The following is a 26,324-nucleotide window of genomic DNA, read 5'->3' on the forward strand; positions in this document are numbered from 1 at the left end:
GGGGGAGACGGGGGGTGTGTGGGGAGACGGGGGGTGTGTGGGGAGACGGGGGGTGTGGTGGGGAGACGGGGGGTGGGTGGGGAGACGGGGGGTGTGTGGGGAGACGGGGGGTGCGTGGGGAGACGGGGGGTGCGGGGGAGACGGGGGGTGCGTGGGGAGACGGGGGGTGCGTGGGGAGACGGGGGGTGCGTGGGGAGACGGGGGGTGCGTGGGGAGACGGGGGGTGCGTGGGGAGACGGGGGGTGCGTGGGGAGACGGGGGTGCGTGGGGAGACGGGGGTGTGCGTGGGGAGACGGGGGGTGCGTGGGGAGACGGGGGTGTGCGTGGGGAGACGGGGGTGCGTGGGGAGACGGGGGGGTGCGTGGGGAGACGGGGGGTGCGTGGGGAGACGGGGGGTGCGTGGGGAGACGGGGGGTGCGTGGGGAGACGGGGGGTGCGTGGGGAGACGGGGGGTGCGTGGGGAGACGGGGGGTGCGTGGGGAGACGGGGGGTGCGTGGGGAGACGGGGGGGTGCGTGGGGAGACGGGGGGGTGCGTGGGGAGACGGGGGGTGCGTGGGGAGACGGGGGGGTGCGTGGGGAGACGGGGGGGGTGCGTGGGGAGACGGGGGGTGCGTGGGGAGACAGGGAGGAGAGGGAGACGGGGAGGAGAGAGAGAGAGACGGGGAGGAGAGAGAGAGAGACGGGGAGGAGAGAGAGACGGGGAGGAGAGAGAGAGAGACGGGGAGGAGAGAGAGAGAGACGGGGAGGAGAGAGAGAGAAGAGGGAGACGGGGAGGAGAGGGAGACGGGGAGGAGAGGGAGACGGGGAGGAGAGGGAGACGGGGAGGAGAGGGAGACGGGGAGGACAGGGAGACGGGGAGGACAGGGAGACGGGGAGGACAGGGAGACGGGGGAGGACAGGGAGACGGGGAGGACAGGGAGACGGGGAGGACAGGGAGACGGGGAGGACAGGGAGACGGGGAGGACAGGGAGACGGGGAGGAGAGGGTGACGGGGAGGAGAGGGTGACGGGGGAGGAGAGGGTGACGGGGAGGAGAGGGTGACGGGGAGGAGAGGGTGACGGGGAGGAGAGGGTGACGGGGAGGAGAGAGAGACGGGGAGGAGAGGGAGACGGGGAGGAGAGGGAGACGGGGAGGAGAGGGAGACGGGGAGGAGAGGGAGAGACGGGGAGGAGAGGGAGAGACGGGGAGGAGAGGGAGAGACGGGGAGGAGAGGGAGACGGGGAGGAGAGAGAGACGGGGAGGAGAGGGAGACGGGGAGGAGAGGGAGACGGGGAGGAGAGGGAGACGGGGAGGAGAGGGAGACGGGGAGGAGAGGGAGACGGGGAGGAGAGGGAGACGGGGAGGAGAGGGAGACGGGGAGGAGAGGGAGACGGGGAGGAGAGGGAGACGGGGAGGAGAGGGAGACGGGGAGGAGAGGGAGACGGGGAGGAGAGGGAGACGGGGAGGAGAGGGAGACGGGGAGGACAGGGAGACGGGGAGGACAGGGAGACGGGGAGGAGAGGGAGACGGGGAGGACAGGGAGACGGGGAGGACAGGGAGGACAGGGAGACGGGGAGGACAGGGAGACGGGGAGGAGAGGGAGACGGGGAGGAGAGGGAGACGGGGAGGACAGGGAGACGGGGAGGACAGGGAGACGGGGAGGAGAGGGAGACGGGGAGGAGAGGGAGACGGGGAGGAGAGGGAGACGGGGAGGAGAGGGAGACGGGGAGGAGAGGGAGACGGGGAGGAGAGGGAGACGGGGAGGAGAGGGAGACGGGGAGGAGAGGGAGACGGGGAGGACAGGGAGACGGGGAGGACAGGGAGACGGGGAGGAGAGGGAGACGGGGAGGACAGGGAGACGGGGAGGACAGGGAGGACAGGGAGACGGGGAGGACAGGGAGACGGGGAGGTGGGGAGGGTTGTGGAGTCGGCGATTGGGAGACGGGGAGGAGAGAGAGAGAAGAGGGAGACGGGGAGGAGAGGGAGACGGGGAGGAGAGGGAGACGGGGAGGAGAGAGAGACGGGGAGGAGAGAGAGAGAGACGGGGAGGAGAGAGAGAGAAGAGGGAGACGGGGAGGAGAGGGAGACGGGGAGGAGAGGGAGACGGGGAGGAGAGGGAGACGGGGAGGACAGGGAGACGGGGAGGACAGGGAGACGGGGAGGACAGGGAGACGGGGAGGACAGGGAGACGGGGAGGACAGGGAGACGGGGAGGACAGGGAGACGGGGAGGACAGGGAGACGGGGAGGACAGGGAGACGGGGAGGAGAGGGTGACGGGGAGGAGAGGGTGACGGGGAGGAGAGGGTGACGGGGAGGAGAGGGTGACGGGGAGGAGAGGGTGACGGGGAGGAGAGAGAGACGGGAGGAGAGGGAGACGGGGAGGAGAGGGAGACGGGGAGGAGAGGGAGACGGGGAGGAGAGGGAGACGGGGAGGAGAGGGAGACGGGGAGGAGAGGGAGACGGGGAGGAGAGGGAGACGGGGAGGAGAGGGAGACGGGGAGGAGAGGGAGACGGGGAGGAGAGGGAGACGGGGAGGAGGGGGAGACGGGGAGGAGAGGGAGAGACGGGGAGGAGAGGGAGACGGGGAGGAGAGGGAGACGGGGAGGAGAGGGAGACGGGGAGGAGAGGGAGACGGGGAGGAGAGGGAGACGGGGAGGAGAGGGAGACGGGGAGGAGAGGGAGACGGGGAGGACAGGGAGACGGGGAGGACAGGGAGACGGGGAGGAGAGGGAGACGGGGAGGACAGGGAGACGGGGAGGACAGGGAGGACAGGGAGACGGGGAGGACAGGGAGACGGGGAGGTGGGGAGGGTTGTGGAGTCGGCGATTGGGGGGGGGGGGGGGAGATGGAGCTGGGGAGACGGGTGTTCCGCATCCACAATCTGCCCAGATCAGCATCCCAGAATCGTGGGGCTAGTCTCCTCAGTGGTATGGCTGCGAGCTTGGTTGAGATGGCTGTGCAGGAGTGGTTTAAGTAGAGCTCTCCCTCTCGCTTATTAGCAGGGGGCTGGCGAAGCGTATCCGGGGAATCAGCTCGTGGAACCTTCATTTACAGTGTGGAGCCCATGGGGTCTGGTTATGTTGACTAATTAATGTTTGATATGGGCGACAGCCTCACTGGTCCAAGCGTCAGGAAGCGTGCAGCAGTTCATGCTCACTACCACACATAGAAACCTTTTAGTTAAATCATACCCATATTGTTAAGGGTTTAGATGGAGTGGAGTTCTTAAAATCTATGCAGGAGGGCATTTTAGGTCAATATGTAGAGGTCTACAAGGAACAGTGCAGGACTGGCCTAATTCTGCATGAGGTGGTTAAGGGGTTGGTGGGGCAGCATTTTAGTGATAGCGACCAAAACATGGTACAATTTAGCTTGTTAATTAAAAAGAAATAGACAAGTTGCAAAAAAGGTTTTAGATTTTGCGGGGGAGGGGCGGAGCGGATTTTAGTCAAATAAGGCAGGATCTGGCCAAGGTCGACTGGGAGGAGTTACTTGTGGGAAAATCTACAGAAGAGCAGCCATTGAAAAAGTAAATGGGGAGGATGCAGGCTAAACATGTTCCCTCAAGGATAATAGGAAGGAGTAACAAGCCCAGAGAACCATGGATGACCAGAGACATTCAGGGGACGATGAGAAGGAAGAGAGAGACTTTTATCAACTACAAGGGGAGCAAGTCAGTGGAGGTATTAGTGGAGTTATAGTAAGTGCAGGATGGAGCTTAAGAAAGTAATTAGGAGAGCAAACAAGGGATACGAGAAAGCTCTGGCTGGTAGAAGTAGGAAAAATTCCCAAGATCTTCTGTAAGTATATCAATGGGAAGAGAATAACCAGGGATAGAGTTGGGCCCATTCGGGACCAGGGGGCAATCTGTGGGTGGAGCAAGAGGACATTATTAGGGTGAACAAATACTTCACATTTGTCTTCACCCAAGAGAATGAGGATGTAGGTATAGAACTCCGAGAGAGAGATTGTGAGGTTCTTGAGCAAATTGATATGGGAGGTGACAAGGTATTGGAGGTGTTTGCTGGTTTAAAAGTGACAAATCCTCAAGTCCAGATGAATTATGTCCCAGGATGCTGCAGGAGGCAAGAGAGGAGATTGCAGGGGCTCTGACCCAAAATTGTAATTCCTATCTGGCTACGGGGGAGATGCCAGAGGAGTGGAGAATAGCTAATGTGGTCCCGCTATTTAAGAAAGATTGTAGAGATAAGCCAGGGAACAACAGACCAGAAAGTCTCACGTCAATGGTAGAGAAACTATTGGAGAATATTCTGAAGGAGAGAATCTATCTCCACCTGGAGAGGCAAGGTTTGATCAGGGATAGTCAGCATTGATAGTCAGCTTTATCTGAAGGTCGTTATGCCTAACAAATTTGATTGAATTTTTTTTCTTTGAAGTGATCAGGTGTGTAGACGTGGGTAGTGCAGTTGATGTAGTTTGTATAGATTTCAGCAAAGCCTTTGAAAACGTACCACGTGGGAGGCTTATAAAGAAGGCAAATGCACATGGATACAGGGTAATTTGATAAGGTGGATTGAAAATTGGCTTAGTCGTAGGAAACAGAGGCAACAGAAGGCTACTTTAGTGACTGGAAGCCAATGTTTAATGGTATACCACATTTATATAAACAACATACACAACTATGTGGGGGGCAGGATCAGTAAGTTTGCGGATGATACAAAGATTGGCCGGGTGGTTAACAGTAAGGTCGAGTGTCTTGGTTACAGGAAGATATAGACGGGTTGGTCAAATGGGCGGATAAGTGGTAGGTGGAATTTAACCCTGAATAGTGTGAAGTGATACACTTTGGTAGGAGTAATTTGACAAGGAAGTATTTAATGAATGGCATGACACTGGGAAGTTTCGAGGAACAAAGGGACCTTGGCATGTTTGTCTATAGATCTCTGAAGGCAGGGGGGCAGGTTAATAGGGTGGTGAAAAGGGCATTTGGGACACTTGCCTTTATTAATCGAGGCATAGGTTACAAAAGCAGGGAGGTCATGTTGGAGTTGCATCGAACTTTGGTGAGGCCACAGATGGAGTACTGTATTCAATTCTGGTCACCACATTTTAGGAAGGATATGATTACACTGGAGAAGGTGCAGAGTAGATTCACCAGGATGTTATCTGGGATGGAACATTTAAGTTATTAAGAGGGGCTGGATAGTCTTGGTTGGTAAGGGTGGATAGGGAGCAGCTGTTCCCCTTAATTGAAGGGTCAGTTACGAGGGACACAAGTTCAAGGTGAGGGGCAGGAGGTTTAGGGGGGGATTTGAGGAAAACCTTTTCACCCAAAGTGTGGTGACAGCCTGGAATGCACTGCCTGGGAGGGTGGCAGAGGCAGATTGCCTCACATCCTTTAAAAAGTACCTGGATTAGGATTTAGCACATCAAAACACTCAAGGCTGTGGGCCAAGTGCTGCCAAATGGGATTAGGTAGGTAGGTCAGGTGTTTTTCATGCGTCAGTACAGACTCGATAGGCCCAAGGCCTCTTGCATTGTATTTTTCTGCGATTCTGTGAAAGTTAGATGTTTGGGATTTTGAATGTACAGTTGTAAGAGAATGGTTTTCCAGGGACAGGTATAGCAGAAGACAAGATTAGGACAAGGAAGTGGGATGTGCGTGGAGAGTGATCAGAGATAGTCTTCTCTTTGATTGGTACATTGGGACTAGCCAGGGCATGTGAGGTGGCCAGGTGAAGGGGTGGCCATGAGTATGATTTGGGGAGTTTACATAGAGGATGAGATTAAGCAAGCATAAGAGGGGAGTAAAATCAGAGAGAGAATATGATGAGTTGAGATTGAGTTTCAAATCTCAGAGGATGGATGAGAAGTCATTCGATGCAGAGGTTGAGGGAGGAGAGCAGTGAAGATATTACAGTGAGAAAATATTTGTTGTATTTGGGTGAGCTGTGGAGATAATTCAAAATGGGAGAAGGGAGGGGTGGAACATGGTGAGGTACTCAAAGCAGGAGAAAGTGCCAGAGGATTGGGAACGAAGCAAGTGATTTGGTGATGAGAGTCACGCTGCCAATACGACAGTCATCATGGGACAAGTGGTGAAAGGCTGTCCAGTGGGGAGGCTTCATTGTGAGGGAATGTGTCATCTCCCCTCAGTCAGGTTTCTGTGAAGGCCATGGTGCTGTTGCAATCACCCACAATAAGCTCATGGATGGCAGGGGTCCCTTCTACTTGTTCTCTGCATTCAGTACCGAGCTAAATGGGAGTCTGTATTCAATTAGCAACAATGGTCAGATCCATTTACCTCATTTAAAAGCAACAGGTTTTGAAATGCTTTTTCAAGTGTTAACAGAGTAGTATTGCTCCAGAGCCAGAGGCTTAACATAGAACATACAGTGCAGAAGGAGGCCATTCGGCCCATCAAGTCTGCACCGACCCACTTAAACCCTCACTTCCACCATATCCCCGTAACCCAATAACTCCTCCTAACCTTTTTGGATACTAAGGGCAATTTAGCATGGCGAATCCACCTAATCTGCATGTCTTTGGACTGTGGGAGGAAACCGGAGCATCCGGAGGAAACCCACGCAGACACGGGGAGAACGTGCAGACTCCGCACAGACAGTGGCCCAGCAGAGAATCGAACCTGGGACCCTGGTGCTGTGAAGCCACAGTGCTATCCACTTGTGCTACCGTGCTTCTTCCTTCCAGAGAATGGATAGGAATTCAACCTGATAGTCCCTATTTCCTGGATTGCTAGTATATATTACCTTAGCTCCATTCTCCAGCAGATATTTTACACAGGCAGTGTGTCCACCAAGACAGGCTTCATGAAGCGGTGAGACTCGGTTCATTGTTTGGAGATTTGCACTGTGGCCCTGGGAAACAAGATATAAAGTTGAGAGCATCTGGGTGTACAACATTTGCCCTCCATTACCTACACAGTTAGAAATCCTTGGTGACTGAATCTATGTACGTTTTTCCTAGAAATAGATATTAAAGAGGCATTTCCGCTCTAAAAATCTTTGGCAAAGTGTTCATTTTTTCCAGTAGGAAGATGAAAGTTAGAAAAGCAAAATATTATTTTAATTGTGTCATTTCTCAAAGTGAATGTCATTACATCCTTTGTAATGAAAGCAACAATTTTTACGAAGCTGGAGCTATTTTAAGATGAGAATAGGCTCAATGAAGTTTAAGTTTGTAATATCAACTAAAATCACAACTTTAGTTAGCATACTTTGAAGGGGTGGTAAACTACATGACATGATTAGTTCACAAAATAATTTGTTTGGGTTGGTATGCCGTGGGCATTTACAACTTGAAACAGGAATGTGATTACATCAGCTTATTTGCTGCAGAATTAATCACCCTTACTGATGATTAACCCTAGTCTGGCTTAGTGATGAGGATTCTGACTGAAGTGGAGATTCTCTCGATCTGGCTGTAGATAACCCAGCAGTGGTGAGCCACTTTCCTGAACCGCTGCAGTTGCTGTGGTGTAGGTACATCTGTAATAATGTTGGGGCCCTCTGGTTTACTCTTGCTCCTACATCTCGTGCTCTCGCACACCCATGACACCGTGCTTGCTGATTAAAATTGGTTCCGAGCACGATAGAGCTGCGATTTTAAAATTCCCATCCTTGCCTTTAAACCCCTCCACAACCTCACTCCACCCCATATTTATAACCTCCACAATCATCCGCGATATCTGCACTCCTCCATTTCTGGTCATATGTGCACCTACATTCTAATCCCTTCACCATTGGAAGCTGTGCCCTCAGATGCTTAGGCCCCAAGCTCTGGAACTTCTCGGGCCCAATTTTCTTCTTTGAAAAGTTTTAAGGTACGATGTTTTGCCAAAGTTTTTGGCCACCTGCCCTCCCACCTCTTTACATAGCCGTGTCAAATTTTCCCCGATAATGCTTTTGTCAAGCATCTTGGAATGTTTTATTAGATTTAAGGTGCTAATCAGATCTAAGTTGGCGCTGCTCCTCTGCCCAAAGAGCACCGGGGGATTTTTACATCCAACTGAATGGGTAAATAGGCTTCTGGTTAACATTTCATCTGAAAGGCAGCATTTTGTTAGCACCGCATTAAAATGTCATTCTATAAACTTAAATCCTGAGCTGTGGTTTGAACTCAGAGCTTTCTGATTCAGCAGCAAGAATGTTGTCACCGAGCCAAAGCTGTGTTGATTTTTAAACATACTCTTCTGTGCAACTATGCTAACTTCAATGAAACTTCCACAGGTCTGAATGTTGGATCTCAGAGTTCTTTTCTGGCTGTAAAGGGAGGAGGAAATGAGATTATTGTCATTTCCATTTTAGGAAACACACTGTTTGAAGGATCTGCATTACAAGAAATCCAATCCAGGCTGAGCAAACTAGAAATCTTAGGTCATTATCTGTAGAGTACTCCCTGCTTGTAGGCTTCTAATCATTCAGCACCCTTGTAACATTGTAACATTTTTTGTATTGTTTGAATTAATATGCCTTTCAAAAAAGCTTTACATAGGGAGGCATTGGCGCAGTGGTATTGTGAAGCTATAACACAGGACTACTTGCATGCCAAAAAGCATAAGCAATCAGTGATAGACAGAGCTAAGTGATCCCACAACAAATGGATCCGATTTAAGCTCTGCAGCCCTGCAACATCCAGCTGTGAATGGTGGTGGACTATTAAACAACTCACTGGAGGACTAGGCTCCACAAATATCCCTATCCTCAATGATGGAGGAGTCCAGCATGTCAGTGCAAAAGATAAAGTTGAAGCATTCGCAACAATCTTCAGCCAGTAGTGCCGAGTGGATGATCCATTATGGTCTCCTCCAGAGGTCCCCAACATTATAGATGTCAGTCTTCAGCCAATTCGATTCAACAGTGATATCAAGAAATGGCTGATGACACTGGATACTGAAAAGGTTATGGGCCCTGCTCCAGAACATGTTGCATTCCCAGCCAAGCTGTTCCAGGACAACTACAACATTGACATCCACCCAGCAATGTAAAAATTGCCCAGCTATGTCCAGTACACAAGAAACAGGACAAATCCAACCAGACCATTTAGTGCCCAGTCTATTCTCGATCATCAGTAAAGTGGTGGAAGGGGTCATTAATAGTGCAATCAACCGGCACTTACTTAACAATAACCTGCTCACGGACGCAAGGACAAAAAAGATGAAATCCAGAGGTGAGGTGGGAGTGACTGCCCTTGACATCAAGGCAGCATTTGACCACGTATGGCAACAGAGAGCCTTAGCTAAACTGGAGTAAATGGGATTCAGGGGGAAAACTGTCCACTGTTTGGAGTCACAAAGGAAGATGGTTGTGGTGGTTGGAGGTCAAATATCTCAGCTCCAGGACATCACTGCAGGAGTTCCTCAGGATGGTGTCCTAGACCCAACCATCTGCAGCTGCTTCATCAATGATCTCACTTCCAACATAGGGATAAAGTGGGGATGTTTGCACAATGTTCAGCACCAATCATGACTCCTCAGACACTGAAGCAGTCCATACCTAAATGCAGAAAGACCTGGACAATATCCCGGCTTGGGCTGGTAAGTGGCAAGTAACATTCATGTCACACAAGTGCCAGGCAACGACCATCTAAAACAAGAGAGGGTCTAACCATCGCTTTTTGACACTCAATGGTATTACCATTGCCAAATCCTCCCCCATCAACATAGAAAAGTAGAACAGGAGGAAGCTAATTGGCCCTTCGAGCCTGCTCCGCCATTCATGTCATCCAACTAATAACCTGATCCCTCTTTCCCTGTATCCTTTGATTCCCATCACCCCAAGTGCTTCTTGAAAACATGCAATGTTTGGGCATCAACTACTTCCTGTGGTAACAAATTCCACAGGCGGACCACTCTCTGGTTGAAGAAATGTTTCCTCATCTCTGTCCTTAATAGTCTCCCCATATCCTCAGAATGTGGCCCCTAGTTGTGGACATCCCCACCATCGGGAACATCCTTCTTGCATCTACCCAGTCTATTCACGTTAGAACTTCATAGGTTTCTTCATTCTTTTGAACTCCAGCGAATACAATCCTAACCGACTCAATTTCTCCTCATACATCGTCCTGCCATCCCAAAATCTTGGGGTTACCATTTAAAAAAAATAAACTTAAAAGAGTACCCAATTATTTTTTTTCCAATTAAAGGGGCTATTTCGCGTGGCCAATCCATCTAACCTGCACCTCTTTTGAGGTCTGGGGATGACACCCACACAAACAAGGGGAGAATGTGCAAACCCCACATGGACAGTGACCCAGGACCCAGGGCCAGGAATGAACCTGGGTCCTCAGCGCCATAGACAGCAATGCTAACCACTGCACTGCCATGCTGTCCTATCTTGGGTTACCATTGACCAGAAAACAAACAGGACTAGCCACATAAATACTGTGGTTACAAGAGCAGGTCAGAGGGTAGGAATGCTATGGCGAGTAACTCACCTCCTGACTCCCCAAAGCTTTTCCACCATCTATAAGGCACAAGTCAGGAGTATGATGGAATACTACCCTCTTGCTTGGATGAGTGCAGCTCCAACAATACTCAAGAAGCTTGACACCATCCAGGACAAAGCAGCCCGCTTAATTGGCACCCGATCCACAAACATTCAATCCCTCCACCACCGATGAACAGTAGCGGCATTGTGTACCATCAACAAGTTGCACTGCAGCATCTCACCAAAGCTTCTTCATCAGCAGCTTCCAAACCCATCTAGCAGGACAAGGGCAGGAGACGCAAAGGAATGTCAGCACCTGGAAGCTTCCCTCCAAGTCACTCACCATCCTGACTTTGAAATATATCGCCGTTCCTTGGGTCACTGGGTCAAAATCCTAGAACTCCCTCCCTAACATCTCTGTGGGTGTACCTGTACCTCAAGGACTGCAGTGGTTCAAGAAGACAGCTTACCAGCACCTTCTGAAGGACAACTAGGAATAGGCAATAAATGCTGTAAACTGCAGTAATATCAGAGTAAAATGTTGTAACTACCTGGCTGATGAGCTGGCGGAGTGACACGAGACGCCCATGAATAGCTGCATCGTGAAGTGGGGACCAGTCTGTTGCAGTGTCTAAAATTCACAACATAAAACAAAGAAACTCAGAACTAAATTGGAGATAGAACCAAACAAACAGATATCATATTGATCATATTGCAACTCTAAGCTCCCAGATTAACAAGATTGTTCCTGGAAGGGCTACCAACATGGAGGAAGTGTTTGGAGTGAGATTTATCATCATAAAGAGTGATGCTGCTAGCAAATCCACTTTAAAAAAAGGTAACACTAAAATGTAAAGTGGAAGATCTACCTATCCTAACAGGACTGCAGATGTTCAAGACAGCAATTAGGGTTGGGCAATAAAAAGGCTGGCCATGTCAGCAAGCCCATATTCTATGAAAGAAGTAAAAGAAAGTTCCTTAAACAGCCCGCCAGTTTGGAACTAGAATTTTTTTTCTGGCAAGCCCGAACAGTCTTGTGCATCGTGCCAGTGCGCAATTGTCAGGTTTGTCAGAGGGGCCAGCAATTTTATTTGTACTTGTTTTGAGATCAAATCTGAAGGACGAACGAGTGCTGGCACAAAGGCCACACCAAACCTTGCTGACCACAGCTGCTTCCCAATGAAGTGGGCCTCCTGTCCTTCAGAGAGTTTGCCTGCTCTCTTTGACAAGGCGTTGGCAGTCCCCAACAAGGCTGCTGCCTGTCACTGCTGTTGGGGCCAGGCAGATACCTCATACATCCCAAAGGCACTCAGTTCCTCCAACTGGATGCCAACTTGCTTCCTACCTAATTAGGTCAGTTGAATTCAAAGATTATGTGGTAGGGGCACTGCAGCTCAGGTGCTGGGTTGGGACCCAGAATTATCGTTGTGTTGGGTTCCTGAACCTGTTATGAAAGCCAGACTCAAAGTTCCTGACTACCATTTCTATAAACTGATTCAATGAACAACACTCTGGTGAGATGCAGAGGCACGTGTCAACTGGTGCATTCTGGAAGAAACTCCTCTAACTCCTGCCTGTCATATGGAGATCTATAGCACTTGGAAGTCAAGAATGCACTGCTCTGACATTCTGACAGCATCAGATGTGTGTGAAGAAGATGAAAGGGTGTGAATAAGTGAAGGAAGTCTAAAGTATAGAGCGATAGGGAGAGATGTTCCTTGGGGAACATCTGAGAAAAATGTTTTCTGAAGACCTAAATAAGCAATAGTATTACTGCAATATCAATAGTGTCACCTGCAATATTACTGCCAGGCAGTATCTTCCTGTTCAAAATGCATCCTAAATGTTTCTTATGAAGTGACTGCAATCTAGCTACTCCTCCCCATCCTACCTTCTCTTTCCTGCAGCCCACTTACTCCTCGTGTCATTAGGGGTAAGCATGTACCTCTTGCTTTCTGCCCCAGTGCTCACCAAACTGACCTGTGCCTTACTGCAGAGGCTGAGGGAGGAAAGCAGTGAAGGCATCTCACTGAGAAAACTTTTATTGTAGTAGGGTGAGTGCAGAAAAAGAGGATTTTGAATGATAGGTGAGAGGGTTGGAACCAGATGAAATGCTCGCAGAAAGAGAGTGACAGAAGGATAGGAAGTCAGACCAAGATGTGATTTGCTCTCAAGTGCCACACCCAACATCTCAATGGTCTTGATGGGGAATGGTGTGGAAGGTACAGCCAGGTGAAGAGGTTTCATTCAGGGGGAAGGCATCATCACGCCCTCAGCTATGTTTCCGTCAATGCCATGCGTCAAAGCGATCATCCAAAATAAGCCCGTGGATGATAAAGGCAGGTGAGTGAACAGGCCTTCTGCAGAGAATGTGCCGATGATTGATTCAAAGGCTCAGTCTGCAGGGTGAGCAGTGGAGGGGTGACCTTAACGAGGTGGACATTGGCAAGATCAGCTCCAGCAGACACACTGGGTAGCAAGGTCAGTAAGACAGTAGAATGGGACAATTGATCCTGCTAAATTTGAGGCAGTAATAAGTGCCTCAGTGGACTGTTTAGAGGGTGTTCCAAAGCCCAACACACATCCCCCTGTCTCCTGACAGTATCCTGTGTGTCGCCGTCGTCAGCAGCTATCATTCCCTACACTCTGGATCTTGCATCCTTTACTCCTTTGTCCACCACTTTAAACTTGACCATCAAACTTCCTATCAGCCTGGCAGAAAACAAAATACTGCTGATGCTGGAAATCTGAAACAAAAGCAAAAAATGCTGTAAAAATTTGCATCTGCACATGGAAAAATATCACCCCCTTCCTGCCCAGGTTTCAAGTCTATCTGAAGTGACATTGAACATTTTGTAATGCAACAGCTGCTACGAAAGTGGATGGTGTTCTCAGTGTGTATACATTTGATGCCGATATGAACAGTCATCATTTTTCCACTGGAAAGCTGATACAATGGGGGAATTGAACCCCCAAAGTCTCCCCAAAACTTCCCAAGGATAGGCAAGAGTGTCAGCGGAGGGAATTAAATTTGTAAAGAAATGTGAAATCCAACCAGGGCCTGGCGTTTCCCAGGGTTTGGGAAACCCATTGAAGGGAGATGAGATTGTCCAAATCCAACAGCTCAGTGCCTTCCAGAGCTGCTCGTGGATCAGGAGAAGGAGTGTGCCCTTCTGCCCTCCATCCCCGCCCCCTCCCCAAGCCTGCCATCATGACCATGATCTCTTACCCATCGTGTCTCCAAACCAAGGGACCACCTACCCACAGGTGGGCATTACAACAATCCATTGCCACTATTTTTCAGAAGAGCAAAGATTTCTCCTCAGTGTTCTGGCCAATAGCTATCCTGTGACTGACATCAGTGAAATATATTTCCTGATCATTGTAATAAGACTGCTTATGGGATCCTGCAGTCTACAAATTGGCTGGTTCATTTCCAACATCCCAATAACCAGACCTCAAAAGGTACTTCATCAGCTCCAGGACACATGATTGTGAATAGTACGATAGAAATAAATGTAACAACAAGAAGGAAACACTGAATAATAATAATAATCTTTATTATTGTCACACGTAGGCTTACGTTAACACTGCAATGAGGCTACTGTGAAAATAAGGTGAATAAGGTGACAGGTGGATCCTCAGTTTGGGTCAGAAGGGGTAAGAGATCATGGTCATTTTGGCAAGCTTAGGGTGGGATGCGGGGTGAAGAGGAAGCAGGCCTCCTCCTGACCCACAGGCAGCTCTGGTCAACGTACTTGTTAACGTAGCTCAAACTCGTATTTTGTGCACTCGAAGCAGCAGCTTGATTCAAAAGATTATAAACTTATCATGCTCACTCTTCAAGCTTCTATTTAAAATGATCTTCCCCTTCCTGTACAATATACCAAATCTGGGGTCCAAACTGAGCAACCCCTCCACAGCACCAGTGCGTCTTCCTCAGAAAAATCGTACATCAAAATTGCATATATCTGAACGGTTCCTCCATACTCAATTACTGCCAACTACTGTGGTTAACTAATCGTGTGAAAAAAGGTAAAAAAAACTTACATTTATATGGTGCCTTCATAAGCTCAAGACATGTCAAAGTGCTCAAAAGCAAATAAGGTGTAGTCACTGTTATCAGTGCAGCCAATTTATACACAGCAAGCTCCCAGAAAGGGCAAGGTAATAATGGCCAGATAATGTTTTGTGATGGTGGATGAGGGATAACTATTTAGCCAGGCCACGAGGAATAATAATAATATATAATAATCTTAACTCTGTTCTTCTTCAAACTAGTACTGTGGGATTTTTTATATCCACTTTAAACAGCAGGTACTGCCTCAGTTCAATCCTCACCCAAACGACAAAACAGAAAAATGCAGCATTCCCCAGTACTGCACAGGAATGTCAGCCTCGACTTTTGTGCTTATCTCTGGAGTGGGAATCCACGAGTCTCAATTAAGCAACAGAGCTTGACCCGATCAAGTGTTTTCCATTAAAACAGATTAAATAAAAAACAGGCTCTGCAACTTTACTTCTCCAAGGAGAGCTGCCACTGAAAACACAACATAGATCAGAATTGCATCAGACTCACTTGTTCATAATAAAGTAATTTGAATGGCTTACCACCCATCAGTGGGTTGGAGATATAATCCCCATACAGACTCCCTCCTGCAGCCTCAGGCTGTCTGCTGTTTTCATTCTCAGAATCCATCTTTCACCACAAATGTAGCTGCATTTAACAATCAACCCTGGGGAAAGGAAAGCCATAAATTGCTTAATTTGCATCTGAGTGAGAAATCCTTCCGGAAATGGGTAAAGAAAGATTCAAGTTCCAAATCTTACACTGTACTTTATGCTACATTACCTGGGTGAAGACTAACAGCTGCTGCTGCATGAGATTTTCAACAGTCCAGTGAAAGCACACGTGACAAAGTCACCAAGCTTCCTTTCTCAGAGCCAATCAAAGGAAAAGCGAACAGCAGTGAAACTTTGCAGTGCTGGGAAACATAGAACTTACCCCAAATAAGTTTAACCAGCCAGGCTACTGATTAACCAGCAAACCCTATTGATTTGATGAGTAACTACATACTTTAAATTATTTTGGAGTACAGCGAAATACAGACAGGGTGACCAACTGTCCCTTAATGGATTGTTCATTTTTTAGGTAATTGCTTTGTGTCCCATAGCGTTTCCTCCTGGGAGTCCATTTGTCCCTGACTTCTGGTATTCTTGTGTTTCTTGTATCTTGGTGCTTACTGCACGTAGTGGAGCTAAACAAAAAGTGGGGAGCAAGGGAGGGAGCACTGGAATAAAACCTCAGTCAGCTCACTGAATTTTTATCTGCAGAGTATATATACTTGCAGCAGTTAAGGTAAAGTCTGGGATTTGTGTTTGGGACCGGCAGCGACGAGGCAGGTGGGCAGGGATGTAATCCTGGCGGGGGAGTAATGAGCTGACAATGCATGAAGCTCACTCAGGGGTTCAGGATTAAGTTCAATCTGGGATCCGGAATTTGGGTCAGCTTCCGTGATCTCCCAACCCCACAAGTCCCCACCAGTCTTGCAAAGCTGCTTCACAGCACCAAGGTCCCAGGTTCGATTCCCGGCTTAGGTCACTGCCTGTGCGGAGTCTGTGTACCCGAACAGGTGCCGGAATGTGGCGACTAGCAGCTTTTCACAGTAACTTAATTGCAGTGTTAATGTAAGCCTACTTGTGACAATAAAGATTATGAAAGCCACCCCTCCTCATACCAGCTTCCCCACCCACAGCTTCAACAGCATCCTCCCCTCATGCCAGACACACCTGCTCCTCGGCTGCATGAACACATCGACCCCCTTCTCTGGTCTCACCAGCCCACTCCTTACCCCCTCCAAGTTGGCAGTCTCACCAGCACCACCACCCCCCCCCCCCCACCCCCAAGACCATCCCGAGTGTATCTTGCATTATTTCGTCAGAGCTGGTCATCCTGCAAACAAAAGCACCATCCCCAATGTAAATACTGCAGTGACAAAGATTCACCCCTCAATCTGCAAACAAGTTAGAAAGTAATAGATTTTTTAAAAATTCCATTGTACATACGTTTCAGCAAATAATTCTTTAGTTAAGGAGATACTTAAATCAAAAATAAATCATTAACCCTGTCGCCAAAGATAGCACTCTCTGTTCCTGGCAGCAGCAACACAGAAAGGGAGTTGACTGACCAAGTACAGCTCTTCGTGGGCCAGCTGCAAAAGTCTTCCCCGGCCTGAAGAGGAAGCCGGAATTCAGCTTCTGCAACCCTGAACTCCCACCCGCACTATCGTGCCCGATGGCTCCCTCCTCCTCTTATGACTCCTTTCCGCAGGCCCCAAGCTGTGGCCTCCTCATTAACCCTCTACTCATACCCCACCTGTCGGCCTGAAGTCTGCACCAATTTATTTAAACAAGGCCCTGCTGTTAAGATCACACGGCCCCCAAATCCTTGGCCTTGCTAGGTTCTTTGTCCGATAAAGGGCTGCCCTGGCTCCCACACTCCCTCATTAATATCCAGGCCATTGTGTACTTATATTACCTACATGTTCTGTGCCATGATTCTGTCACATCAATGACACTTTTAAACCAAAGCTTTTCATCTATTGTATTTTTTGTTTTCTTTACTTGCCTTTTGGCCCTCCCAGGACTAGATGGTGCTATAACTCCACAGTGCAACATGCTTCTACAGGCAAATGCCTCACGGTTCATCCTGTCACTGCCCTACAATCCACAGCCTGCTGTCCCATCCCCAGGGCTGTCCTGCTATCTGCTCCCTTTGGCTAAATGGATACTACTACTATCTGCTGTTTGACAGCAACCATGTTCACCTGTGCGAAGGTGAGTGTATTTATTGGGGATTATGTCCACACCCATGTGAATAGTGTATTCACATGTATCTGAGTGACTGTACAGGCATTCAATGAATTAATTAAGTAGAGATTGTGATGCAAATAATACTCAAATGCTCAATTTATATTACAGAAGGACAGCCACTGTTTATAGCCCTAAATTATGATGTGGTTCTCCTGTTATACTTGGCAGGGCAGGCACGAGGAAGTTACACATCACAACTTAAAACCGAGCTACAAACTCTCACTGTGTTGAGGAAGGGGAAAAGGAGTGTAAAAATAGCCCAATTATATAAGCAGGCTAAGTGGACTGACAGAAACCAAGCAGCAGGTGCACTCATTTCTAGTAATGCTCGAAAGGTTACTCTAAAGGTAGCTCTGTAACATAGGTGGGGTATCAACTTTTCTGTATCAAACCTTTACTGACTGCAGGCAATCAACAGATCATTAGAGATGTGTTTTTGTAGAGGGCCACACGGTAGCGGTGGTTAGCACTTGCTTCGCAGCTTAGGGACCCAGCTTTGATTGCCGGCTTGGGTCACTGTGCAGGTTCGCCCTGTGTCTGCGTGGACTTTCTCCGGGCACTCCAGTTTCCTCCAAGTCCCGAAAGATGTGCTTGTTAGGTGAATTGGGCATTCTGAATTCTCCCTCAGTGTACCCAAACAGGTGCTGGGGTGTGGCAACCAGGGGATTTTCACAGCAACATGATTGTAGTGTTAATAAAAGCCAACTTTGTCAATGATACAGTAGTCCCCCGTTATACCGCGCTCCGCAATACCGCGGTTCGCGATATACCGCGGGGGGGCTTATGGACCCCAACTGTCAGTTGTGTCAATTTCAGCGGCCGGCTCACTTTGATCCGGAGAGGGAAGCTGCTCTCTCACTGAAGCAATCAGCCGGCCGCTGAAATTGACACTGCCCGCTGCTCTCTCCCTCCAGTCAGAAACATTAAAACTTAAAAGTTGGATTGGAGGGAGAGAGCAGCGGGCAGTGTCAATTTCAGCGGCCGGCTGATTGTTTCAGTGAGAGAGCAGCTTCCCTCTCCGGATCAAAGTGAGCCGGCCGCTGAAATTGACACTGCCCGCTGCTCTCTCCCTCCAATCCAACTTTTAAGTTTTAATGTTTCTGATTGGAGGGAGAGAGCAGCCGGCAGTGTCAATTTCAGCGGCCGGCTCACTTTGATCCGGAGAGGGAAGCTGCTCTCTCACTGAAGCAATCAGCCGGCCGCTGAAATTGACACTGCCCGCTGCTCTCTCCCTCCAATCAGTACCCCAGCAGCCACAGCCTGTACCTCAGCAGCCACAGCCTGAAGCCCAGCAGCCACAGCCTGTACCCCAGCAGCCACAGCCTGTACCCCAGCAGCCACGGCCTGTACCCCAGGAGCCACAGCCTGTACCCCAGCAGCCACAGCCTGAACCCCAGCTACAGAGGGGAGGGGCGATGTGAGACCATGCTGGTCTTGCAGAGGCCCGTATGACCTCCTCCTGTGTTCTCTGCTCTCTCCCTCCAATCAGCGGACAGTGTCAATTTCAGCGGCCGGCTCACTTTGATCCGGAGAGGGAAGCTGCTCTCTCACTGAAACAATCAGCCAGCCGCTGAAATTGACACTGCTGGCTGCTCTCTCCCTCCAATCAGAAACATTAAAACTTAAAAGTTGGATTGGAGGGAGAGAGCAGCGGGCAGTGTCAATTTCAGCGGCCGGCTGATTGTTTCAGTGAGAGAGCAGCTTCCCTCTCCGGATCAAAGTGAGCCGGCCGCTGAAATTGACACTGTTTTAATTAGATCCACGATGGGGGTTTTAAATTTATTTAAAAATCTATGCTAGCGCTTCCCATTGTGAGTCTACGGGGGTCTGACCTCTCCCCCCGCCCCCGGTAGACTCTCAATGGGAAGCGCTAGCATAGATTTTTAAATAAATTTAAAACCCCCATCGTGGATATCCGCGGCTCGGTTGCTCGGTGGCTGTCTTGGACCCCAACACCCGCGTTATAAAGGGGGACTACTGTATACAGACACACACATAATAATATACAGACAAGCAGCTAATGGACACAGAGAACAGGACATGACCAATAAGCAGGCAGGACACTCAGGGGTGGGATCTGACTATAAAAGACACGAGGCACTCACACTCCACCTCTTTCCACTGATGAACATCTAGACAGTCAGTCAAGGGTGTTGTTACAATCTCACACCTCCACCACATGGCTAAGCTAGTCTGGTTCAGTCAGACAGAGTAACCACACTTAAGTTAGCAGAGAGTCGAACTCACAGAGAACTGTGCTATTAGTTCAATAAACCTGATTGAACTAACTTCAAGGTCTGGAGTATCTGCTGATCTAAGCTGCATCCAGTTGCAGCCAATGTTAGACCAGTGTACCTAACACAACATACTTGTGACAATAATAAAGATTATTCAGAGGATTACTGTAAATATTCCTCCATGTTTGTGACATATTGGAGTTAAACTTCATTTGAGTAGTCTGATCTTGTACCTCCTTTTGATCTGCGAGCAATAGTTTCACAATTCACAATCTGGGGGGAATGCAGGGAGAATAAATTAATGCGACTGAAAGGGAACATTAGTAGATAAAGGAAATGCCACATTGTAATCAACTTCTAAAAGTAAGGTGAGTTATAGATTTGCTAACTAAAATCCAGCAGGACAAGAGTTCAAAAGAAAGCAGAGATTCAGTTCCCCAAGACAGTATGGATGCAGGATCCATTTCCCAATCATAGACAGCATTCTCTACTCCTGCAGTCACTAGATCATAATTTCACAATGTTATATCACAGGGAATTCTATACAAAATGTCAGCTCTCAGACTAACTATTCAGCATGGGATCATTGATGTTTATAGCACAGGAGACCAGTTGTCTTTTTTGCTTGTGCCAGCTCTCTTCTCGGGCAATTAAAAACTAATCCTGTCTGGCGCTCTCCTCACTCGATCCATTTCAAATATTCAACCATTTTCCTCCAGAGATGCAAGTTTCTATCACATGATGCTCATTGGTAAAGCCTGCCATTCTTCAACAATCCTTTGTGCAAAAATATTTATCGTAGCCTCTCCTTACTCTTAATGAATTTCTAACATTGCCTTGATTTTACTGACTCCGCCTATGTGGCCAAACAATAACTATTTTATCATTATCCGTTTGCTCTGGGTGCATTTTTATTCAGAAAACCAAGTGCTGATATCCATTTATTTTCTAAACACCTTTATCTAGTTGCATTTTAAAGAATTTCACATTTAATCCCTTGGGTCTCCGATCATCCACACCTTTTTGTATCTTTCCAATGAATGCATGTTCCCATTTTTATCATTCCAAAATGCATAACCTCTCATTATCTACATTTAAATATATATATTTGATTTATTAATTCTTGGGATGTGGGTGTGGCTGCCTAAACCAGATTTTATTGCCCATTGCCCTGCCAGCTTCTTCAACTGGTGCAGTCCATGTGGTGTCAGTATAAGTAAGGGAGCAAGACCCAGGTTTTTACCTAGCAACACTGAAGACAGAATAGTTCCAAGTCAGGATGGTGAGTGACTTGGAGGGGTGTGTTCCCTTTTGTCTGCTGCCCTTGTCCTTCTAGGTGGTAGTTTACGGGTTTGGAAGCTGCTGTCAGAGGAGTCTTGGAGAATTGCTGCATTGCATCTTGTAGATCATATACACAGCTGCCACTGTGCAGTAGTGGAGAGTTAATGCTTAAGGTGGTGGATGGGATGCCAATCAAGCAGGCTGCTTTTGTCTAGAATGATGTTGAACTTCAAGTGTTGACGTTGAAGCTGCACTCATCCAGGCAAGGGGATAGGATTCCATCACGCGCCCGACTTGTGTTGTGATGGTGTTGATTACAAAATGTCTGTTAACGAACTCTTTGTAGTCTTCTGAATGTTAACAGTAAGTCTTTATTATTCTGCTTTTGAAGCAAGTTCTATTGAATCCAACAAAGTATAGAAAGATTTTATATTTCTAACAAGATGTCATTTAAAATTCCCATGCACGCACTGAGCAGTAAGAGTTTTGTTTTGAGAAGATTGATGTGCGCAAAGAAAAAGGGAATGACGCTTTCTGATGCACAATATGTAAGTATACAAGACTAGATATAAAACACCACAAATAGTACAATAACTCAAAACACCTTGGAACTACTGGTTTTCAAAACTTGATATAAAGTGGAACAAACAATAAAAGTTAGACAATGTGAAGAACCAATTAATATGTCCACAGGAAAAGTGGACTTAGCATGTCATGCTTTTAGCTGAAATGAAGAAGGGGAAATTGAGGAATGTCCGACCACTAGGAAAAGGCAGGGTGAGAGTTTGATGCTGGCGATAACAGGTGAAAATGGGGAAAGAACAGGACATATCAGGGAAGGATAGGACAACATCAGAAAATGGACGGAGTGAGGAATGACAGCGGAGGGCTAAATTGTGAAGAGAGATACTTACAGACCTTGTGGATTATAGCTAATTATGGATGGTTGGAACAATAGAACACTGCTCAAGTGTTCATTTAAGAATGTTAAATTCAGCATCACAGAATAATAGTGCAGAAGAGGCCCTTCGGCCCATTGAGCGCACCGGCGCATGAAAAGCACCTGACCTGCCTACCTAATCCCATTTGCCAGCTCTTAGCCCATAGCCTTGAATGTTATGACATGCCAAGTGCTCATATAGTCACTTTTTAAAGGATGTGAGCCAAACACCGCACCCCCCCCCCCCCCCCCCCCCCACTCCCAAGCAGTGCATTCCCGACCGTCACCACCCTGTGGGTAAAAAGGTTTATCCTCAAATCGTCCTTAAACCTCCTGTCCCTCACCTTGAACTTATGTCCCTCATGGCTGACTTTTCAACCAAGGGGAACAGCTACTCCCTATCCACCCTGACCATAAATAATCCAAGAACTGTAGTAAAACAATGCAAAAGCATTGTGCTTTTAGTGCCTGGGTTATTGTGCACTTTGTGAATAAGTTAAGTAATCCTATCAAATACGAGGACGAAGGATAGCAACTTATCTGCAACTGTTTGACAATTTCCCAGTTTTGAGCTTTATACATTAACGGCATTCAAAAGGATCTTGACAAATACATGGATAGGTTGGGTGTAGAGGGATACAGCACAAGGAAGTGCTGAGGGTTTTAGCCAAGGTTGGTGTCATGACTGGTACAGGCTTGGAGGGTCGAAGGGCCTGTTCCTGGGCTGTATTGTTCTTTGTTGTTAATATTCAACAAGTCAATACAATATTTAAAAAAATTATTTCACAGAGGGAAGTAACTAGCTAATAATATTAAGAACTCCACAGAACTGCACTTCACCCTCACCCACTCCTCCAACTCCATCACCTGCTGGGAGGACTGAACAAATCAACTAAGTCATCAACCAAATCACTGCCAAACACACCCGTTAGCAGTTTTAAAGCAGGGCGCCTCACTTACATTGACAGTCTGGATCACTAAATATCAGTGACACAAAAACTTTATGTGGGAAACTTTATTAACCCATATTTACACCAGTTGCTTAATAAGACCCGCATGCGGGAGCCCATTTCCAAGTGGTCAGTGTCTCTATCTTGCTCCAAACCATCAATGGACACAATATTTGCATCATGATAAGGCAGGAAGACAACCATTCACATAATCCACAGAGGTTATTGTCTATGAGAGAATGTCTGGTGGTGAGCAACTGCCTCAATGACATAGCCTGACATGTCTGTGTGTGTCCCTATTTGGTTAAACTGTCATTGTTCTGAAAAAGTACAATATGAACCCTAGCAACAATGTACTAGGCCAGAATTTGTCTCCCTCCATCCCAATATCCTCCTCACTCCATTTTCCTATCACCCGGTGAGCTCCACATGCTGGTCTACATTTTTACTGGTTACATTTTGCTTACAACTAAAAAGTGATATTAAAAATGTTGTACAGCATTATAGAAGTAAAAGAGATATCAAAATGCTTTACAAAGCTTTTGGGATTGAGCCACTGGCCGCAGAATACTCAACCTTTGACCTATTCATACAGCCACAGCATTACATGGCTGGTCTAATTTCATCATCAGTAAATGGATGTTCATAGTCGGGGATGTTGAGCTCAAAGATGATAATACCAAGAATGTCATGGGGAGATGGTTAGATTCTCTCTTGCTGGAGATGATCAGTAACTGGTACTTATGTGGCACATATGCTAATTAGCCCTGATCAGCCCACGGTTAAATGCTGTCAAGTTCTTACGGAATGATTGTTTCATTATCTAGGGATTCGCAAATGGAACTGAACATTGCAAACATTAACACTGGACCTTATTGAAAGGATGGTCATTGATGAAGCAGCTAAAGATGGTTGTGCCTAGGTCACTAACCTGGGGGAACTTCTTCAGTGATAATCTTTCAAAGATATTTGGCCTCCAACAACCACAACCATCTTACATTGTGCTATGTAAGACTTCAATCAGTGGAAAATGTCCCCCAATTCTCACTATCTTCTGTTCTCCGAAGGCATCGGATGCCGCACTCTGAAAAATCAGCCTTGCTGTCAAGGGCAGTCAGTCACCTCATCTCTGAAATTAGTTAGTTTGCCTATGCTTGGACTAAGGACGTTATGATGACTGGAGCGAAGGTCTGACAGAACCCAAAATTGGGCATCAGTGAGCTGGTCATTGGTGACTAAGTGCTGCATGATAGCACTGTTAGGAACGCTTTTCATCACTTTGCTGATAATTGAGCAGAGTTCATGGGGTATAATTGACTGGATTGGATTTGCCCTGCTTTTTGTAGAAAGAACATACCCAAACATTTCCCACATTGCTGATGCCAGTGTTGTGGCTAGAGATGCCATTCGTTCTGGAGCTCAGGTCTTCAGTGCTACAGCCAGGGCACTGGTAAGACTTGCAAACTTCAGTTACTTGCAAACTTCAGTTTCTAGCACACTCAGCCTTTGCCTGATTTTCATTTGGAATCGATTGAATTAGCTGACTGGCATCTGGGATAATTTGGACCTCAAGTGGAGGCTAAGATGAATCATCCACTCAGCAGTTCTGATTGAAGCTGGTCCACAACTTCTTTTGCATTCGGGCTCTGCCATCAAGAGGATAGGGCTGTTTAGGTATCCTCCTCTTCCATTTATTTGTTTAATTACTCACTATGTGATTGGATGTGGTGCCTAGAATCATAGAATTTACAATGCAGAAGGCCATTTGGCCCATCGAGTCTGCACTGGCCCTTGGAAAGAGCACCCTACTTAAGCCCACACCTCCACCCTATCCCCGTAAGCCTACCTAACCTTTTTGGTCATTAAGGGCAATTTAGTATGGCCACCGGACGGTAGTTATTGAGGCACATTGCCTGGTTTTTCTTTGGCACCAGTATGATGGTGGTCTTCTTGAAGCAGGTGGAGACCTCGGAACCAAGTAGGGACAGGTTAAAGATGTCCACGAACACATCTGCCAGCTGGTCCGCGCAGGCTCTTAGTGCACGACCAAGGATCCTGTCCGGACCTGTCGCCTTCTGAGGGTTCACTTTCAGGAAAGCCGATTTGACTTTGGAAGCTGTGATGGTGGGTATGGGTGTGTTATGGGCTGCTGGGGCACTCGACAGCGGATTGTTGGTTTGCAGCTCGAACTAAGCATAGAATGTATTGAGTTAATCAGGGAGGGGTGCGCTGCTGCTGGAGATACTGCTCGGCTTCGTAGCCACAACTGCTGAGAGTCTGTAATGCTAGTCTGTGACTCTAGCTTGGTCTGAGATTCTCTTTTAATCTTGGATGGCTTTGTGGAGGTCATACCTGGATATCTTGAATAAGTCAGGGTCGCCCGACTTGAACGCCTCAGACCTGTCCTTCAGTAGGGAGTCAATCGCGTGATTGAGCCATGGTTTCCGGTTGGGGAACGTAAGTACTGCTTTCTTTGGCACGTAGTTATCTACACATTTTCTGATGAAGTCTGTGACGGTGGTGGCATACTCATTTAAGTTGGTCGCTGAGTTCTTAAGTATGGGCCAGTCCACTGGTAAAACAACCTTGCCGAAAGTGGCCAAGACATGGTGCAAATGTTGAGGGGAGGAGATAAAAAACAATCTTTGCCATAGAATCACTACTCGGAGGGGAAAAGTTTTAAAATCACTCAACCATATTGTGAAAATAATGTTTTGCACTGGGGGGGGGTAAATTAAAAGTGACTGTGAAGGGAATGCAGTCCTTACTGGTTGAAAGTAGATGGCGTTGCTGTGAATTATACATTATAGAGTCAGAGGCCAGCATTCTCCGGCCGTTGGGATTCCTTTTCCCCGTTGGCAGCACACTCCCGTCTGTGGGTTTCCTGGCAGTGTGGGGTGGCTTCAATGGGGAAATCTCATTGATGGTCAGTGGGAGTAGAGAATCTCATCGGCAACGAACGATGCACGGCCAAGAAACACACAGCAAGGGAAGCGAAAAATCCCGCCCATAGAGTTTCACAGCACAGAAAGAGGCCCTTTATGCCATTGTGTCTGCACCAGCCATCAAGCACGTATCTATTCTAATCCCATTTTCTAGCTCTTGTATGGTATGAAGTTTCAAGTGCTCATCTAAATGCTTCTTAAACATTGCTATTATTGGTGTCATGCCTGTTTTTGGCGGCTTGGATTTAGTATGTCTTTTCATAGAATCCCTACAGTGCAGGAGGCAGCCATTGCGTTTACAGCAACCCTCCAAAAGAGCACTCTATCTAGACCCCCCTCCCCCACCATATCCCTGTAACTCCATACTCCCACTTAATCTTTGGACTCTAAAGGGCAACTTAGCATGTCCAATCTACCTAACCTGCACATCTTTAGACTGTGGGAAGAAACCGGAGCACCCGGAGGAAACTCACGCAGACACTGGGAGAATGTGCAGACTCCGCACAGACAGTGACCCAAGCCTGGAATCAAACCTGGGATCCTGGAGCTGAGGCAACAGTGCTAATCACTGTGCTACCATGCCGGCGAGGTAAGAAAAAGCATGCTGTACGACGAGGGGTTGGTGCCTACCATGATGCGCCATTAAAAACTCTGCATTTATATATGGTAGGTCTTCTGTACTATGAATATGTAGGGTGCCTATATTGTC

General features: G+C 47.9%; 1 protein-coding gene across 8 annotated transcripts in view; it reads right to left on the reverse strand.

Moving 5' to 3' along the window:
* The window catches only part of LOC119969291 (ankyrin repeat and SOCS box protein 9-like), a 131,894-nt gene that overhangs the window by 88,192 nt on the left and 17,378 nt on the right, over positions 1-26,324 (reverse strand). For 2 of the 8 annotated variants that reach the window (XR_005461326.1, XM_038802708.1), the window contains exons 1-4: positions 15,242-15,384; positions 15,001-15,125; positions 10,941-11,020; positions 6,712-6,819 (exon numbers count right to left, since the gene is read on the reverse strand). Coding sequence is in view for 7 of the 8 variants with exons in the window: in XM_038802708.1 (XP_038658636.1) it covers positions 6,712-6,819; positions 10,941-11,020; positions 15,001-15,088 (276 nt within the window). In the remaining variant the exon portion in view is untranslated. Of the gene's footprint in view, positions 1-6,711; positions 6,820-10,940; positions 11,021-15,000; positions 15,126-15,241; positions 15,385-16,455; positions 16,800-16,927; positions 17,018-26,324 lie in introns of those variants that run through there. The other 6 variants (XM_038802710.1, XM_038802714.1, XM_038802711.1 and 3 more) reach the window with 6 other exon arrangements.

The sequence above is a fragment of the Scyliorhinus canicula genome, chromosome 7 (assembly GCF_902713615.1).
Source record: "Scyliorhinus canicula chromosome 7, sScyCan1.1, whole genome shotgun sequence".
NCBI classification, from domain to species: Eukaryota; Metazoa; Chordata; class Chondrichthyes; order Carcharhiniformes; family Scyliorhinidae; genus Scyliorhinus; species Scyliorhinus canicula.